This window comes from Perissodus microlepis, chromosome 20 (genome assembly GCF_051167445.1).
Source record: "Perissodus microlepis isolate ML-2025 ecotype Zambia chromosome 20, ASM5116744v1, whole genome shotgun sequence".
Lineage (NCBI taxonomy): Eukaryota > Metazoa > Chordata > Actinopteri > Cichliformes > Cichlidae > Perissodus > Perissodus microlepis.
In genome coordinates this window covers 14,710,550-14,731,355 of record NC_140480.1, presented here as the reverse complement: position 1 = coordinate 14,731,355, position 20,806 = coordinate 14,710,550, and the positions used below count along the sequence as shown (strand labels likewise).

At 41.2% G+C, this 20,806-nt stretch overlaps 1 protein-coding gene across 3 annotated transcripts in view; it reads right to left on the bottom strand.

The window, feature by feature from the left end:
• tns2a (tensin 2a) overlaps positions 1-2,764 on the bottom strand; it is a 60,339-nt gene extending 57,575 nt beyond the window's left edge. For all 3 annotated transcript variants that reach the window (XM_084918296.1, XM_084918297.1, XM_084918298.1), the window contains exon 1: positions 2,010-2,764. In XM_084918296.1, the coding sequence (XP_084774422.1) occupies positions 2,010-2,135 (126 nt within the window). In that variant the 5' untranslated portion in view covers positions 2,136-2,764. The remainder of the gene's footprint in view (positions 1-2,009) is intronic.
• Positions 2,765-20,806: the final 18,042 nt, after the last annotated feature.

Sequence of the window (20,806 nt, the reverse complement as noted above, 5' to 3'; positions counted from 1 at the left end):
TATGAGACAACTCAGAAAGGTAATTTTATCATATGGAAATCATGCTGCTCAGGATCATCACACAACAACAGTGCTTGCTGCTTTGCTTTTTTTCTAAAGAGAACCACATGTACTGCTGACTCTCGCTGCCAGGAGTTGTTTAGTTCAACAAATCATCTTAGAATGTTGTTTATTGACGCTGAGCTACTCTCAAGATCTGCAACTGTCCAATAATCGCTGGATGAGGAGGCCAATTTGGCTCTGTGGAGTATTTTTGGAGCATTCTGAGCACAAGTGAATGAGAATCTGAGAACTACATGTGGACCATAATATTTTTTGTTGCTAAGTGTTTCCAGTAAGTACTTGGCATGGGTTTGCTTAGGAATGTATATGCGTGATTCTTGCCAGAGTATAAAGGCATTAAAACCTCATTTATATTCGTCAGGCTCTCACACATAGTTGCATCTGGACTGCAGTACCCGTCACATGGATGCTAGTTCAAATCTGAAAGTCCCCAAGAAGTGAAAAACAAGTTTATATAAAAAAAATAGACCATAAAAATAGATAAGGCAACTATATCCTCCTACTCCTTGGATAATTGGGATCTAGCTTGTTCCCACACCCATGCAGTGGGGTCAGTCACAGCAGGATGACGTAATCCAGAGGGCTCCACATTCCCACGCTGCTCAGCATGTGATATGGAGCCACTGGGACCAAAAGCTTGTACACACATGCACACATGCAAAACAAACGGGGATGGATGCATGCAACCAAGCAGACTTGGGCACTGTAAACAAATGTTTGAATCTGCACGAGCCCCAGCATGATATGAACTAGTGATCAGAGATCAAGCTTCTCTGTGGCCCTTTAAGATCCCCCCCTACAGCCAGCTAGCCTGCCTCTGTTTACATGATGGTAACTCCCAAGCAGTGGAGGCTATCACAAAAGTACTATTGTAGCTGCACAGCTTGAAGATGCCAGTGTCATCCTCATCATCTTTTAAGACAAGTCACACACACACACACACATACAGAGACTCCTTGTAGGGAACCAATATAAACAGCCACTTTTCGTATCTTTGGATCAGCACGTGTCTGTGACTCAATCAACAAACATTTCACTGTGGTGCAACACTAACGTTGCAGTTCACATTGACCTTTGACCCCTCTGCTTGGCAGTGGGTTTTAAAAGTATAACAAGTGAAGAGCCCTTGTGCTATTCTGAGAGGGAACTGCAGTAGGATGCTAAAATTATTAAATCGGCATACTAATAATAATGATGATTTTATGCTGTTTTGTTGTTTCTGTGATCAGAAAAACATGTTATGTGTGTTTAAAAAAGGTAAAGAGGCCATGGTTCTATGTGTCTGCACTAAAGCTACATGCTAACTGGTGCATGGTGAAATGACAGTATGCTGATGTTTAGCAGGTGTAATGTGAACCTGTCACTATAGGCAGTTTAATATTTTCTCATTAGCACAAGTTCAGCATATAGCTGAGGTAGGCTGCTATATTATTAGCTACAGTAGGCAGGTTTTTGCTCATGAATGCCCTCCTATTGAAAAGTAAGGGGCTAATCAAAATGATTACAGAACCTGTTTAGTATGATCCTAATATTAGTGACAGAAGAAAGGACCTGTCGTTTTTCAGGGATGTTAGGATTCATCCTTAAAAGAATAAGATAAATATTTAACATTTGATATATTTTAGTCTGGGCCAAAATGGAAACCGTGATTTAGCAACATTTGTTGGGATACTTTAGTGGATAAGTAGAAACCTAACCTAATTTTAAGTTAGAAATGTAATGGACGTTAAGATTCTTCCTCAGATGGTCATGGATATTTGTATCCAATAAATATTGAAGTAATAAGACATTTTAGTCTAGACCATGGTGGGGATAAGAAACAGACTAGAACCAAGCTACCGTAGTCAGAAATCTCTGCACTGTGACACCTGATGTCTTGTATATGATCTAGGAAAGGCATGCTCACAGAGATTTATGTACAGTTTCATGAACATCACCACACTGACCTTTGTAAGTCTCATCCTGCCACTCTCACTCCTCTCCAGGCTCCTTTTCAGAGATGAGTTTCTGACCACTGGCACCGGTTGCACCTCTTCCTCCCCGCACCAGTCCAAACTCAGGACGCAACCCATATAGGTGGACAGGGTCCTGGACTTGGGGTTGTTTTTCACCTCCTCTCACTCTCTCTTCCTTCTGTCCTTCCTCCACCTCCTCCACTTTCTCTCCGTGTCCTCGTCCCCTCGTCCTCTAAACAGGCTCCAGGCTCCCTGGGTTCCTGGGCAGCTGTTTTTGTCAGCTGGAGAGGAGGAGACGGAGGCCCTTCCCCTTTTCCTGGCTCTTGATCAGCCCTGCTCCGGGGACAGAGGGAAGGATACACTCTGCCCCTCTCTGCTCACTTTAAAAACACCTCTCTCTCCAACTCTGTCCTGCTGCTTGTGGACTCCCCATTTTTCCTGCCTCCGCCCCCTCTCACTGCTCCTCTTTGTTTCCCACACGCAGTTGCAACCACTCAACTTTCTTGAGCACACCTAGGCCTCCAATTTTTCACCCTATTTCTTTGTGCCACTCAATCACACTCTTCACATCCCTCTGCTCTGTGCTCTCACTCTTGATCACTGTTCAGATATGAACACTCAATGTTTCATCTTCCCATCTTGTGAAGCTCCTCTGTTTTTTCCTTCTGCCTCTTCTTTCCTCTTGTTTTTTCCCTCTTGTTGTTTTGCAGTCGTCCCATCCCAAGAACACGTCTCTCCCTTCCTTCTTACTCCCATTCCTCCTTCTTCTACCTCTTCTGCCAGTGTTGCCTCACTCTTACATATACAATTACCTCTCTGTTCTTACCCCCACCCATCTCTCCTTCTTAGCTCCCCTCTGTTTCCTGCTCCCATACAGACAGACTCTCCTTAGCCCGTGCAGCACATTGTTGGTATTGTCCAGAAAACAAGTAAGAAAAACCCTCTCAACAGTGAGGGCAGCTGTCAGGATGCTGCTGTGCAATGTAGTGATTCAGAGTGCTCTTAGTTTTTGTTAGACTGAGCCTTTCCTTGTTTATGATGCAGGACCCTGTCTGTTGAAACTGTGAGGCAACATTGCTTTTCCCACATAATCCAAACCAACTAAATGAAGGGATGTCAGATACATTATGCCATCATCTTACTCATATTACTAGAAAAATCTTTGCATCTTTGCCTGTTTTTCTTCACCTACCTTAACAACCATGCTGAGCTTGACATCATTGAGATCGTTGCTGTCTGTGGTTTCCCCCTACAGTGACTACCTGCTCCCCTCTGTATAGGGGGAAGGGGACCAATACACACACACGTTTTCTACTTTTGTGAGAACATTTATTGACATGAATATATTCTCAAGTTGTTTAACCATCACGGCTAAGGCCTTACGTTTACCCTACCCTGAGCCTTAATTATAACTTTACAAGCACGTTTGCACTCTCCAACACGCCTTCAAAGTGTGAAAAATGTGACCTGGCCAGAAGGTTTGAACTTTATAGTATTTAGCCAATCAGATTGTCTAAACTTCAAACTGCTTCTCACAAAAGCAGGTGGACGTGCTTTTTACTAAATTATACTAATACTAATTTATCTTGGCCTTTGTTTCCTGCAGTCTCCCAAGAAAGCTGCGGCTCACAATCTTCCCGTTTTGCATGTACACACACACACACACACACACACACACACACACACACACACACACACACACACACACACACGCACACACACACACACATGCATTCAGTGTATCCGTGTGGCATCCTTTCCTGAAAACAGTGACTTAATGATTCCCTGTAGGTGATGAGTTTAACCAACATCTTATAATTGTAGTAACAAAAACAGTCATGTGTTGCACTCTCCCCATTTACTGCATAAGTTACGGATAAAGAAGAAAACTCCAAGCACAATGTGCTCCTGTGCCTTTTTAATGTGGCTGGTGTGTGAAAGATCTTAGAATTCCTCGTGTTTCTTTTTTCCTCGCAGTCTCTTTGCTGTTGTTTATTTCTTCTCCCTTTTTGGCTGCTGCGCAAGGCTTGGAAGAGTGAGACAGTGCCCCTTAAAAGGCAAAATCTTGATGCTCCTCCAAAAGCCCCTTCGCTCCTCCCAATTTTGTAATGACTCTTTTACACCCCCTCCTCCCACCCCCCGTTCCTCTCATTTTGTTTTCTTCTTTCTTTCATTGTCTCCCTTGCCTCTCTCTTCACACTAAAACCATTGGTGAGCCATGTTTTTTTAGTTGGAGGTACTTTGGCTGAGAAACCTACCAGGTGTCCTTCTTTTCCTCCCTTCCTGTACCCTACGATTGATCCATCCCTCCCCCAAGCCTTGTGCATTAGGCCCCCTTCCAGTTGACCCCAACCCTTTCTTACTCTATCCCCTCCTCTTTATGTATGTCTTTCAAGGCAATGTTTCAGACATGAGCTCAGGCTGTAGACAGTGTTTACAACAAGCCCCCTCCTGGTTTTACACGCCGTGAAATTAACTCCTTCTAATCAAGTGAGGTCCGGCTAGTTTTGCATCTGGAAAATATGGGGAAGGACACAGTAGTTTTCAGAGTGAGCCATTATTTACGGCTAATTTAAAAGCCCCCACACCCCCACCGCCACAAAAATAATCATCTGATTACAGAAAATATGGTACTAAAAGAAGCCGAAAGCCCGGGCTTTCTGGCAAAAACATGGCCGCCATCCACTGCAGAATACTTGGCACTTGTAAGTGTACTTGGCGGGAATCACTCTCAGTCTGGATCGGTGATTAAGATAAATTACAGATTTCTGGATGGAGGTTTGTTAAGGAGGGGACAGACAGAGTGATAGGATGACTGAGCTCGCTACTATCTTCGAGAAGAGTTGAGAAAGGCATGATCAACCGACTCCACAGAGAGGCAGCAGGAAAAAGAAGGGATTGTAATGTGATGAAACAAAAGCTGAAGAAACAAAGGAGTACAGAAATAGCCACAGTTGTGATGATGTCACGTATGATACTACCCGAAGGCTTCATAGACATCACGGTGTTTACTGAAACGTTAAAGTTGATGACATTCGTCATCTCCAGTAGTTTGTTTTTCTGGAAGTTGTGAAATAGAAGTGTGTGCACACGATCATTCTCTTGTGCTAAATGATTCTCTCTCGCCCTCTCCCTGGCCTCTTCAAGAATCTGTTTTTGTGGGTCAGTCTTGGACTGTTCCACAGCTACACTGTGTGTGTATGATAAATGTACACAGCAATAACATGTTAGTCAGGCCACAGGCTAACCAAGGACATCTGTGCCAAGGGTGTGTGCACTGGTTAAGCTTTGAGATCCCATCCAGACATCCACACCACACCACTGAAATCAAAGGAAGACTATTGCAATGTCACTTACAGGCACTTGGGCCCAATTCAGATCACCTCCACTTTGTGTTTGGACAAAGTGTAGTCCATATTTGTATTTTTTTTTTGGTCCACAACTGGACTTGACTGGTTTCCTCAGGGTATTTCTGCCTCAGCTCAGCCGCAAGTCCATCTTACATCGGAAAATCTCAGGTGTGTTATAGCAGTACGGCCACATCTAGCCTGTTACCCAGGTTAAGCCAAGCTCATGACTTCTGGGCCACATCTGGCCTACAAAGCATTTGCCAGTAACTGGCATGCAAGTCCCAGAAGCAGCCCAGATAAAACCTGAATTCATCTGGGCTGCAAAGTGAATGTTTTGGGTCTTTTCCTAGCACTGATACACTTTTTAATAGGTTTGTTTATCGATTTATTTGTTTTTTTTTTTACAACCACTTGGCAAAAGTGTTTATTAGACAACTCTGGCCCAATATCACTGGCTAACCGAAATTGCAGGGTAGCATCCTTTTAGTTTTCACATCAGCATCAAAACCCATTACAAGTCCAAAGCCAGCAATAAAACTACCCTTTGAACATCTGCTGTGTGTGTTATGGTCAATCAATAAATTAGCTGTAGCTGTGAACAGTTTCTCTCTGACCGATCCAAGTTTATAGTAAACAGCTCTGTGTAACCTGATTGAATATTGGTTAAGGAAAGAGGTGTAGCGATAGATTAGCCCTGTATAAATTCCAGTCCCTTTGCTGTTACAAAGAAATGTTAATGTCCACTGCCAAAACTAACCTACACCCCCTTAAAAATAGTTTCTCCTTATTCTTCTTATTTGCTGAAAACACAGCGCCCTGCTGTTTTAGAACAATTACTGAGCATTAAAAGATTATGTACTTGCAGAAAAATGAAAAATGGCTCCCATCTTTTATAAGAACCATTAGTAGGCAGGTGAGAAGTATTAAGAGACGTAGGGAATTGTTTGTTTGAGCTTTTTCTTGGATTTGCTGACAATATGAAAACTGTACAGTGCTGCCAGTCTTATCCTTTAAATCACACTTAATTCTCACCAAATGTTTTTGGTAAAACTAAAGAGGGTTTAAATAGGTTTGGGACAAAAAGTTAGACAATCAGCACAAGACAGAATAATGGGATCAAGCTAGGCAGGATGAACGTTTCACACCTTGGCTGCCCTCTGTGGCATTGTGCCAAGTTAACACCACAGGCTCATGAACAGGAACGAAATGAAAAAGAAGCCTACAGAAAGCCTACAGAGCCTACGTACAGAGAAACTGTGCAAAACTGAAAACTTTAGCTTAGGCGAGCTTTGCATTTTAACGTTTGCTCATGTTGCAAGGTCAGAAAGATTTGCCTTGATCTCTGTAATTGACGTCAAATTTGACAATGAGCGCACAACAAATACAAAAGCCGGAAAGAGAGTGTCTGAGTTTGAAAGACGCCTAGCTTAGTCATCATGGAAAAGATGGAGAGGAAACAAAAAGGAAAGCCAGGATGGAAAAGTGACATGTTCATAGTTCATAGTCCATAGGGGTGGATCGAATTGTGAAGCTACACAGTCATTGGCTAAAGACTTGTGAATGACAAGTTTTAAGCCAATGTGCATGCAGTTTCATAGCATAGGTATGCCTTCATTTGAAACATAGTGTGACCAAGATTTACAAAATATACCCATTTTCCCCCAGTATGGCTAGAAATGACTGACCCAGCCCATAAAGAGGAAAGCTGTTTACAGAGGTGAGACAGAAAGCCATTTTCTGATAGAGCCCATACTCACTCCACCACCACACATTTAGACTGTGTTTGTCGCAGTCCTCAGTTTTTCAAGTTTTCTAGAAAACTAGAAAAACTGCTATGACATTACTCAGTTAAGAATGAATCAGGCAGGGGTGGGTCTTTTTCTTTTTTCTTCCAAGAATGGGCCTTTTTCTCAATCCCAGAATATGAGTTTCAAGTATGAGTTCACAAAACCGCTGAATCTTTTGTGGTAATAAGCCCCACCACACACAAATACACACATTCAACCGCACCGTGGTGTGATCTCATCAGCAGTCGCACAGCCTCTTTTCTGGCAACATGCACATGTAGGCAGGTTGGGGAGGAGGTCTGATATCAACGCACTTTAAAAGAAAGACGTACAGCCGAGTAGGCTGGAGCCACAGTTTATCAGGTGTTCAAGTATTTCTGCTTTTTTGGCTAAAAAAAATACATCCATCATTGTCTTCCGCTTATTTAGGGTCATGGAGTTTATCGTCAGGTTCCTCAAAAACATAGCCTGTTAGCTCAGGACTCTCCCTCATTCATCTTGAACTTGGAAACACAAAAGAAGACAGAAGTTTAATCATGGTTATATTAACGTCAATTCAGCAGCTATAGTAAAAACTAGGAATTTTTAGGAATAATTATTTAATTAAAAGTGATAGAGGATCAAATATATGAAACCAATATTGGTTTTCCCCTTCACATGAATAAAGAGATTTCCAGGCACAAAAAAGCCCAAATGCTCAAGATTTCCTGGATGATGAGCCTCGAGCATCCCACTAATGTGCTCAGATTAAATCCAACTAAAATGGTAGGTCATCAAAACAAAAAATCCTAACTTCAAAGCATATCTCGAACACATACCAAAAGTTCCACAGCCCCCCAACTATCCCCTCAAATTCCTCAGATGTAGCTGAGAAATATGTCCCTGTAATACAGGGACATAAATCAAAGCCTAAATCTGAGGGGAAATGAATGCTGATTAACTCTTCTTCTTTTAATAATAAAAAAATTAAATAAAAAAGAAGTTACAATGGCATTTCTATTTTGGGAGATGAGAGCCTGGGATGTGTTAACGCTGTGCCTCCAGGGGTTTGGCCACAACATGGGAAACAGAAAGGAAACTAGGAAAACGTGGGGATGGTTGTCCCAGTGAAAACAAAGAGTACTGTGGCAGACAAATTGCCCAGGAATTTAAAAGTCTGCCGTCTAACTGTGCAGGATCCCATACCCCCCAAACCATCTTCTTGACTTGTACGATGCGGTTCAAAAAGCACTGAATATCTTGGTATCATGCAAAAGTCCCAGCTGGCTGTGGTTTCCCTCATTTTTGAAGGTTTCAATAGGCTTTCACAAGATGACTGGCGTATGTGGTCACCCGTTTCCTTCAGAGGACGAGTAAGTAATAAATTCCTTACATCCATTTTGGTTAACCCACGTCACTCCAAAACAGCTTCATATTGAGGTGATTAAGATGAATTTTGTAAATTCCCATGTGTGATGTGCGGTGTGAGGAACTTTTCCCACTGGTATTGATTGGGGAACACTGAATGTGCAACTCGGTGTAGGGCGAAATAACTAAATGCACGGGGCCAACATGTTATTTTTTTTTAAATCATGCTAATAATTGTTTATAAAACATCTTTGAACTGGGATTTTCAAAAAAAAAAGAAGGACTAATTAAAATGTGAGGTTTCTTCCTGTTAAAGGTTTTTCCTTCCCACTGTCGCCAACTGCTTGCTCATAGAGGGCTGTGCAATTGTTAGGGTGTTCTCTGTGATATTGTAGGGTCTTTATCTTATAATATAAAGAACCTTGAGGCAACTGATGCTATATAAATAAAAGTGAATTGAACTGAACTGAAACGTAGTTTATCCTTTGCAGCTTTTTTGTAAGAAAGTCTCTTGCTCCCTCTTGTGGTTGACATGCAGTTTGTGGGGATAGGTTATTTGATTAATCTAAATTGCCCATAGGCGTGAATACCGGAGTGAATGTGAGCATAAATGGTTGTCTGTCTCTGTGTGTTAGCCCTGCGTCAGACTGGCGACCTGTCCAGGGTGTACCCCGCCTCTCGCCCTATGACAGCTGGGATAGGCTCCAGTGGAAGCGATGGATGTATGGATGGATGAAAGTTTGTCCTTTGCAGCTGTTTTGTAAGAAAGTATCTTGCTCCCTCTTGTGGTTGAACTCAGACATTGCAAATTTTCGTTCATATTTAATAGTCATAGTTTTTTCTTTGTTAGTTATTCTCAGGGTTTTCCTTTCCTCCTATGTTCCCTGTGCGTAGTCTCTGTTTCTGTTCGGTCTCCCATGTTTCATCAATTTTTGTCTTTGTGTTTACTTTGGTCTGTCAGGTTTGTGTCTGAGTCTCCATCTCAGTGTTTAGGCTTCCTGTTTTATTTTAATAGTCTCTCGTCTCTGCATAATGGGTTAGGAGCTGAATTAGTCTGCAATGCAAACAACAGCAGAAACAAATGTTCCAGTCTTGTACTTGGCTTGATCCATGCATGGTTCTGCAGAAGCACCAGCAGGATGTCTCAGCTCAATGAAAGAAAAAAGAAAAAGGTTCATGATATTTTATAGGTCCCTTACAAGAAATACTAGAAACCATAATTGTAATATTTGTGACCAAAACAAACATTTTATATATTTGTTTATATGGTTGATGGCGTGTTGTGCTGTTTCATTATGAAATATTGAAGTTAAGTGGTACGCCTGACCATAAGGCGTAATGTGGAAGGGGATTTTATTCTCCAGTGTTGCACGTCTTCTTACCACATAGTAAACCAGGAGCTAATGCCACCCATGGTTTTGTTTTGTTTTTTGGTTCAAATACTAAACTCATGGGTGTGGACAAGCCATGAAGGCTGTTGTAACACACAGATTCTAGGTCTGACCAACAGTCCCAGAAAAAAAATGACAACCAATAAAAATTCTACAATATAATTTATTACTCACATTACTAAGATCAGTGGGAAACAGCTACATTTGTCACATAAAAGTTGAGGAATAAAACAGTCCAGCATTCCACTTGCAAAGGGATAAAACACACAGTTCAAGAACAGGGCCAGCTGTGCCACAAATCACAAGTCCACACGCTGACAACTTCAACAGGGAGCAGCGGTTATCCTCCCAGACCCACCGCGCTGTACAGAATAGGCCAACAATCACCCCAGCCTTAGCAAGCCAACTCTGCCACAGCACGTGGGAGAGTTGTACCAGTATTACACACTGGTATTTCCAGTGTGTAATATCAGTAAACGAGTATGGGTAGAGTCCGGTATTCCATTCTGCTTGGCAGAAGTGACCCAGAAGTCTCTGTTCCAATTCTCCAAATACTGTTATAATGCTGTGTTTACTGCCCCTTTACAATAAAATACACTAAGACCATCCTTTATGAAAGGAAAGGAGAAAATGCCATCCCATAATTCGTAGTGACCATCCATAAAAAAACCCAGCATAATAAACTGCTGCAGATTATGTAAATGCTAATTATAACCGCATTTTCCATTTGATGCCATAAATCACTGATATATTTCAAATTCTTAACATCAGTCTGTTAAACGCACAGCTGAACTGCGAACACCACACTGCTGTGATAAAAACTACTACCTGTTGAGTTCTTATCCACCCAAAGTGCTGATTACATACTCGTTCTGATAACATTGCCACCTCCTAAAATAAACAACTATCACAGCCACAACAGTCATAAGACATGGTTTTTTGGTGTTTTGTTGCACTAAATTACATGCCACAGACTTTGTAATTCACATTTGCGTGACTCATTTAAGGAAAACTCTTAGAAATACAAGCTGCAAAAATTCTCCTGTCTACAATTTTCAGTCACATACTGACATTGTGCCTGTTTAGTAATGGGGCTGCATAGCCATAGACCAATCAGGGTGTCCATGTTGACCCATGTCGACCACTGAAAGCGTGACCAATGGGCACGTGAGCATCAAAACTGAACCAGAGAGCAATGGAAAAAGTGATGATGTGATGAATCATGTATTCTTGATCCCCAAAAGTTGATTCTGTGGGAGAAACATTTCAACACTCATCCAAGTGACTTCTTCAGTCTCAGCTGACTGCAGGTTTCCCCAGTCTTATAAACAGTACATTTGCATAATGACTGAAACCAGCCCAGTGAAGGAACAATGGGCTGGGAGGTCAGTTCGCTGATCATTAATATGCAAATTCTCATGACCATTGATCAACAACCACTGATCAAAGCCTGCTGATCAATGGCCATGAGTACCATTCACAGAGAGTTGGGGAATGGTTGCAATGACAGCATTGTAAGATGGTAAAAGATGTACCCTTAGGCCCCCTCCTCAATTTAGAGATGGTCTTTCCCTTTTCACGTAAATGGCCTCCTTGACTCCGCACTCAAACATCCTCATCCTTGAAAGAGTGTCCACTGGCCTGTAGGTGTAAATAGACTGCAGAGTCCTGGCCTGACGAGGTAGCTCTTCTGTGTTGTGCCATCCGCTTTGCCAGAGGTTGTTTGGTTTCCCCGATGTATAAATCCTGGCAATCCTCCTGGCACTTAACGGCGTACACTATGTTACTCTGTTTGTGTCGGGGGACCCAATCCTTGGAGTGGACCAATTTTTGGCGCAGTGTGTTTTGGGGTTTAAAAGCCACAGAGATGCGGTATTTAGAAAAAATGCGTTTCAACTGTTCTGATACTCCTGACCAATGTTCCCTCTAATTTTTCATGTGTCTGAGCGAACACACAAACTCCCTGAGCGATCCCTTGGACCACTGTGAGCAACAGCAGACGTGCGCACTGTAGTCACGCCTGCAAAATACAGTATATAAAGACCAATGCTGGGCAATTAATTATATAGTTACTTCTTCAAAAAAGTTACTGAGTTTTGCAAACAACAAAGTTTTTTGCAGCTGTTTACCTAAAATGCTGCCAAGGTTTTTTTTTAAACAAACATTTCAAACTATTTACAGAACAATCAGCTGTTCTGCATCAAATTTGATGCCACACAAATTATTTGTGCCACCAAAAAAATCATTTCTGTCCACTATGAGATAAAGGAGAACAACAGCCTGATACCTGCAGACCTGACAACAGGAGATGTATCACTCCTGTAACACCTGTAACATTTAGTTCTGACACACACAACAAAACTATTGACTACACTACACACTAACTACACAATATTTGCGCTAAACGTCCCAAATCACTCACATCTCAAAACCGCCGTCACTTCTAAAACTTCCTCCCGTTTCTTAACAACTAAATGCCATGTTTTGATTGGTCGACATGGTACATTTTTCGACCAAAAGGAAAGGGTCTGTGTTTTGGTTTTGTCTTTGCTCACAGCGCATTGGAGCGTTTTCCTTATAAAACGCCGTTTTTACCGTTTCAGGAAGGAAGGAAGAAAACCAAACATTGTATACTTCTTTTTTTTTTTATCACAACTCTGGTTTTACGTGACCTATCAACACAATTTAAAAACTGGTATAAAGTTCACGCGTTTTCCGTCTGTCCTGCTCACATCTCCAATGGTTGTTCACGTTGTCATTAACGTGGCTTCATTCCACATCAGCCACGCCGCTTTGCTAGCTAAAACACCGGTGTCAACACATAAGGACGCTGTCATAGCCTGTCAACAACGTTGATTAGCTGCGTATATACGAATGTGAATCGCATCATTGGCTGGACTATGGGATAAGGTGGCATCGTTGTAATCCCATACGGGAGCAGCCAGTCACTTACTGACTAACACTGCAAAACAGAATTGTTAACGTATTTACTTTAATTTCAATTCAGGTTAGAATTTTTTTGTGTGCGCAACGCAGGTTTTTTCTGCGCAGAGACCATGCCAGCAGTGCGCAATTGCGCACGCGCGCAGCTTAGAGGGAACATTGCATCCTGACACGTACGGGATCACTACACGTTTTCGCTTAGGCAGCGGTTATCCTTCTCGCCGGGATCGGCTGGAGCTTTCTTTAGGTGCCTTCCCAGCTTTGACAGATGTCCAGCTGGGATGACCACATTTACTCAGGGCCTTCTTGATGTGATGTTTTCTTGAATATCACACGGATAACTGAGTGTGCCGCATGCGAGCCTTGTGCTTTGCGCTGGGCAGAGGGGGGAGGGGCGGTAGTTACACTGGCAGTAGCACAGGAACAGAGCGGGAGGGAGAGAGAAAGAAAGGAAGCCAGGAACAACAACGTCACATTAGAAAGGTATAGTAATCATCCCCAACTATTTTCAGTTGCAGATGATAAAGGATTCAGAAAGTTTATTCATGCAGGCCCATATGACAGAGAATATGCATCTTCTTTTTGTTTTCATATTGTAATTAGAAATGTGTTTTGGAATTTGTACGTGCTTTGTCTCTGGGGCCACCACATATATTTATATATAAACATATATAAATAAAACCACTTTTTTTTTACATTAGTAATTCCTTTTGTGCATAATTTTATATTATTGTTAATAATAAATTAATTAAAGCAACAAAACAACCTGAAGAGCCGGTTCGTAGCCGAAAGATCCGGCTCTTTTTAGTGAGCCGAGCCGAAAGAGCCGGTTCTCTAAAAAGAGCCGGAAATCCCATCACTACTGGGGAACACCTGGCACAAGGATGCACCACGGTAAGAACCTGGTTGAGGCAGATGGCCCCGCCCCTCCCTGAGCTTGGTTCTGCTGGAGGTTTCTTCCTGTTAAAAGGGAGTTTTTCCTTTCCACTCTCACCAAAGTGCTTGCTCATAGCAGGTCATCTGATTGTTGGGTTTCCCTCTATAGGTATTTTTGTAGGGTCTATCTTAAAATATATAGCACCTTGTGGCAACTATTGCTGTGATTTGGCGCTGTATAATAAAATTGAATTGAACTGAATCGGTAGAGGAAGTGTGATCTTTTGAGTGATTATTAGGGAAATGTTTGGCTTGAGTCCTGCCTTCCATGTTGATGCAACTTTCCCTCGAACCACCACTTACTACCTACCTAATAATTGTTGCAGACCATCTACACCCTTTTATGGAAACGGTTTTCCCCGATGGCTGTGGCCTTCATTGTTTGCCAGTAAATTTTAGGTTTCATTTTAAAATTTTAGTTTTAACTCTTACATGGTGACGCTCCCCATTATATCTCTGACCTGCTGAAACCTCATGCTTCTTCTCGTGCACTTAGGTCTTCAGGTCTGAGGTTGCTGTTGACTCCACGTACTAGGCTCAAACACATGGCGATCGGGCTTTTCAGGCAGTGGCACCAAGGTTGTGGAATTCTCTTCTACTCCCTTTACGCTGTACAGACTCCACTGAATCTTTTAAAAAGCAGCTGAAGACATTTCTATACAGACAAGCTTTTAATTAATTTGTAGCACAGAGGTCTAGTGGCGTCCATGCCTCAATGACAGCAGCAAAAGGGGGACCAGGACCAAAATTAGGCTGGTGGCTGTAATGTCATGCATGATCGGTGTGTGCGTCTATAATGTGACTTTTATACTCTCAAACATTTACACCTAAAGTTCACTAGGGAGCAGTGTAGGCAAAGAAAATGGTGCTGCTGAGTCAAAGTGTTTTCGTTTCTTGCTTCCATTTTCATCGTTTAGTTTGTTTCTGTCTGGACTTCTGTTTTTACCTTCTCTACACAAGTTCTGTAAATGTGGTCGTTACTTCTCTCCAATAATTTTCTGGGGAAATATCTGCACCGTCCAGTGTTTAAAGATGCTCAAGATACGTTAATGCTATAGTTATCACATATGTAACAGTTTCTATAGTTCTAAAAAAGAATGAAAGATGCATGTCTAACGTCTCAAGTCAGGTGAGGTGAATGAATACAGCTGCTATTGTCGGAAGGTTGTTGGATTTGTTTCTCTTCAGTGTATTAATAGATCGCTCACACCACTATTTCCTGTGTCGTTGCAGCACATCTGCTGCCACTTCCAGCAGGTTGAATAAATGCTTTGTTTTGCCTATAACCTGACCATTATCTGTTTGGTACAGCTTCAGACGGACAGGGTGTCGTCTGTGTACATACAAATATGTCTTAGAACACAAAACGGTGTTTATAGAGGACTAAAATGTGCATGAACATGAGGGTGAACATAAAAGAAGAGGTCATGAGAGAGAAGGAGGGTTTTTTCACTCTTTTGCAGATTCTTTACTGCTGCTCATCAAAACCGAAGCCTGGGAGTCTTGGTAACTCCACAACAGTTCAATCATTGTTTTGACAACAGTAACACCCCCGTACATTCCAGCATTGGCTGCTGGACCTGAAGTCATGTCAGTTAAATGTAGTTTTCATAAATGCACCACCCAGAAACAAATGTCTCCCTCCTTCCAGGATATTACAGCTTCTGTTTGGCTAATCAAACACTAAGCCTGTCATGAGCTGGCAAGAAAAGGAAGTGACATGATACTCGTACTGCGAAAGAGATCCATTTTTCACCCAGTTAATGGGCGGCTTTTAGGACCGCAGTCATGACATTCATGTACAGTACTTCCCGTTTGTTTCCAAATGCCATGGCAACGCTTGAGCAAAGAATAAAATGTGTGGTTGGTTGTCAGTGCCAGACAGACGGGAGAGGAAATACGTTATTTTTTTCTTTTGACATTTTAGTGAATGAGATGTTTAAGGCTTGAGAGAGAGAGCACTCTGAAACGGATAGAGATGCTTTCTTCGTAAACATGAAATAATACTAATTTACAACTTTTTAAAAAGAAATATTATTTCTGGACTCTATTGGAGTAGCTTTACATAATTCATATGCATCATATACCTCTTAGACTAACTTATGATGGACTAAGGTTGCTGATCTCATTTTACTTCCCACAACTAATCATGCAATCCTCTCTGACTGCTTGGAGCAGGTCTTACTGTTCCGTTTGAGTGGTTCAGATCATATATCACTGACAGGAAATTCTTCTTCACCTGTGGAGATCAGGTGTCAGTCGAGACACTTCCTGTGGTATTGCGCAGGGCAGTTGTTTTGGTCTGCTACTTTATCGGACAACATAATATCTGTTGCCAAAGTAGCAGAGCTATATGACTCTGTAGCTGCAGATGACAAAGACTACTAACTTCTCTAACTCTCTGTTTAACTGACATTAACCAGTAGCTGACCAAAAACTTTGCAAAATGTTAGGAACACGGAATGGAAATATATGGAGGCATGCATGCTCAATAATCCAATAAGGATTCACGAGTGGGAGAAAATTCTCCCACTGAAAATGTTGTGTCCATATGGACAGTTTCAGTTTCTGGGAGTCTTCTACTTGGTCTAAAACCCAAACATAAACTGATCATTTATGAGTTAGGAAAATTAGCTAACGGGGTAAAACCACAAGATATTTTACATAGTGATTTAAGGGTTGAACACCACTTTAATTTCACTACCAAGGCAGTCTTTCTGAATCGCAGTGAGTTTGTTCTTGTATTTATTTCTAGAAAGCTGGATCACTATTTCTGGTGCAGCTTATTCAGAACTGCCACGTTACACACAACTACATGACTAAACAAATAATAGCGAGCACATCACTGTAGTTTCAGCAAAATAGGATTTTTCCAGTATCCTACAGAATTGATTTTAAGTACTCTTACTCATATACAGAAGTCTAAATGCTCAGTTTGTCACTTTATATCCCAACTCACCCTCTCAGATCCTCCACTGCCAAACATTTAAGACATCACTTCCAGATACAAACTGGTGATGGCTAACCTGGCTAACTGGACATAGTAGTGGTGGGCAAGTAGAGGAGCACAGCTGTAGTGATAGATGTAGCTGTACTGAATGACAGCAACATCATGAAGGAGGAAAACATGAAGCTGGAGATGTACCAAGGGCTCAGAGATTAACTCGAGAAGATGTGGAGGGTGAAGACAACAGTGGTCTCAGTGGTAATCGGAGCACTCGGTGCAGTGACCCCGAAGCTGGGCGAGTGGGTCCATCAGATCCCAGGAACAACATCTGAGATCTCTGTGCAGAAGAGCCTCAAGCTCCCAACCCTCTGGTAGAAGACCCGAGCTTGTAGGATAAAGACCGCCTGAAGGGGCAAGAGGGGAATTTTGATCTAATTTATAAACACATATTAAATGGTCCATTGATACACTCAGGGAATTTTTTCACCCATCTGCAGCATTTTTGAACATGCATATCCCGAAAGCGACTAAATATGAAAACCAGAAGAGATTTCTGTAATTTAGTACAGATATATAAATAAATATTTCAGTCTTGGCTGCTTGGGAAAGAAACAAAAAGACATTAAAGCCGCCCTGTAAGGTCCCATTTTTGAGCACATTTCCTTAATAAAACAAAAAAAGGTTAATCATAGTGCACACATAGTTTTCTTTGCTTTCAGAGTGACTGATTCTATCATGTTTATTTTTGCACAATACAGAATTCTTGAGTTCTTTCCAAAATGTTATGTGTAACTACTGAATAAATGAATGATCCTTTCCTGCTCAGTCCTATAAAAACTACATTTCTTATCATTTAGAAATCTCAACACATTCATGTGTGCGGGATCTATTTTTTTTTTAGAACCAATTCCTTAATTTTGTTTTTAGCTACAGTTTCTAAATGAACAATGTCTATAAATTGCTTGTGTTAATAATTTGGTGTCATACAGTTAAATACTGAATTTTTCTTTCAGTTCTGGACCAGTGCTCTGTGTGCCTGAAGCTTTAGTTAGCATCTTCAGTAGTCGTAGTTAGAAGACTTTGTGGAGTGTGAGGAGGAATAGAAAGACATTTTAATTTATCTAACATGTGGCACTGTGTGTCCACTGTTTTTATTTCATTTTTAGCTTGGAAAACATAAATCACTGTGCGTCGAATAGTTGAAATGGGTACGTGTGCGTATTTGAGTGTGTATGGAGGCAATGTGTCTGCTTTTCTGTGGAAAATTTCCCAGAGTGGTTTTGACTGTCATTTTTTCCCCAGTGCTCATTTTCCAGAGCTGAACTTCAGCAGAGGCCTGTGTTGGAGCTGTTGACTCAGTTTCAGATGAAGCTCGGGGAGATGACTACACATTATTTTTTTTTATTGACGTGTCAGTCGTCACCTCCTAATCGACACTCATAACAAACCTTTGAACTTCATCAACTTGCCTATATTTAGATGCTCACAGATGTTACACAATGAGTTTGAGTGTATTATGCCTGAAGTTGAGACTGTGTTAATAAGAAAATAACGATGTGTTGAAGTGTACTAGATGTTTAGAGGTTATGTCAATAAAAGAGCAGCTGTCCTCCTGCAATAGTAGCTTCACTATTGTGTAAGATGCATACGTAGGCCTGTCTAATACTAATATAATTTATTACTATGTAATAATGTCTGACTCTGCAGTTCATGACCTCACTTTTTAGTGTTTTACCACCTTTCAGCTTGTGGTTCCGGGTTTTGCTACACCATAAACCTCTCTGTGATTCGTTTGGTTGTTTGCACACACGTCAGTATCTTTCTGCAAACTGCAAATGCTGTTTACACTCTGAGCTGAAACTTGGAGAAATGGAGAAAGTAAAAACTGAGCCTTACCACTGCAACCTGTTGGTCTTTAAAGGGCATGGCTTATGTCAACAATCTCTGTGTGTTGCATTGCACTCTTCACAGTTTTCACTACTGCTTAGTGAGCAGTTTCCAGACAAGTTGGCATCTCCTGAGGCGATCTGACCAAAAGGACCAAAGAACGGTTTTCATTGCAGCTTTGTATATCTTATTGTGACTGTGTGCTAGCTGCTAGAAACCTCCAGCAAATGACTCAAGGTAGACAAAGACAGCAACTGACTGTTGAAGATTTTACAGTATTTAAAAAGAAATGGCAAAAGTCAGTGAAAGTGCAAAATGAAAGAAGAGGAAGAGTAATCATTAGACTTTATGCAAAGTTTGTGGATAGCTGGAAAGCAGACAAATATGGTGATATTGATTTCAGATTACAGACAATGTTTGAAAAATTTCTTTAATGAAAAAAACATTCTTGCTTTATTGTCACATGATAGAAAAAAATAGATAATACGGCCAATAACGAGTGTTTTTTCTGGTAGTTTTTCACTAGTAACTAGTGTGGATGTTTAGCCATTGGAACAACTGGTGTGTGGTGTTGAGTATCATTTTAGGTTATGCACAAGGCTATTAGTGTAAATAGTCTATAATAGTAGTATTATAGTAAAACTTCAAATAACAATTAAAACCTAGTTACAAAATAAACGATAATCACTCTGGTTATATCGTCACCTGTTGAGTTTAGCATGCACTTAAAGGTACTTTCATTATATTTCATGCGGAGACTTTAAAACAAATCCAAAAAACAAGATCTCACGATGGCGTCCTCGTTTGCACGAGGAAAATGAATGCATGATATAATCTTTCAAGCATCCCACAGTCAGAGATAATTAAACCTAGTTTTGAGCATGCAGCTGAGCTGAAGGTTGGAGGAGGAAGAATAATTAGTTGCAGCTCTCTGACATCACACAACTTTGATCTCCTGCAAAAATAAACACAGTGCTTCCAGTACTGGCCCTGTGCATTTTCCCTCATGATTACTCTCACAAATCTTCACATATTTTTCTGCGTCACAGGCTAAATGAACATGAACACTTAACAGGGCGTCACATCCAGCCTCGGCTGCAGATGCCGTATGATTATTTCTCTGGAGGGAAACCTAGCTCGATCTGAGTAAGACCTCTGTGTGGTTCCTGGCAGAGTGACCTCTCGGATTCCTCAGCATGAAGACGCTGAGCTCCAAAAGACTCCTTGCTGAATGTAAACCGAAAGCCTTTCAGAAACTCAGATTCAGCCAACCACATAACCCCCTTAAGGCAAGCCAGGCTGCACTCGGACTGAGCAGAGAAAGAACTATTGTGTATGTCTCTTTTACAGCGTATTCGGAACAAAATGAACCAGCTAAATTGCTCTGAAGAATTTATTGAACATTTTGGTATTAAAGTTTGGTTAGAAGGATACAGTACTATCTTTGTTTTACTTGATTTATGGGAGTCAAACTGAAATTAAAACAATTAAGTCTGACCCTGGAGAGCTTTTATTGCCAGGCCTTAAGTTAGACTGACATAACGTCTTGTGTAATGGTGGGATTTGTGCGTGTGTGTATACACTAAGAGTTTTAAAACTGGTGTCCCAGATTATTATGACAGGTAGCTGCTGAAGCATGAGCGTGTGAAACCCTCACGGAAGTCCCCCTGTCAGTGTTACATAACCCAGGGAGACGCAGAGCCTCACATAGAGAGGATTTATTCTCTTAAGCACAGAATGAGCAAACAAAGCCAACTGATTTATCACCACATAACAATAACAGAATCAGACCCTCATTAGTTTTACAGCCATAAACTGTAAGGGTGTAAATATAGGAAAATGAGTTCCTGCAAGCTCTGACAGGACCACAAGCAGAATGATGAAGGTAATGACTTGGCACCTGCCCACTGTGCAGGTGCCAAGTCATTACCTGTATTTGACCCTTCTAACACAGAGATGTACTTTAAATCGTGTGTTGACATGTGGGTAAACAAGGCGTCAATATGTGACCGGCTAAAGTCGTACTTTTTTGTTTCCTGAAACTTCAAAACTTGCAAAAAAACAAACAAACAAACAAAAACTTATTAAGGGTTATTTTACTGTTTGTTTTTTTACAACCTTTTAACCTGAAGATGTCACTGTCTGTAAATAGTCACTTGTAACACATGGTAAATGATTAAACTCGTAATAAAACTCTGTA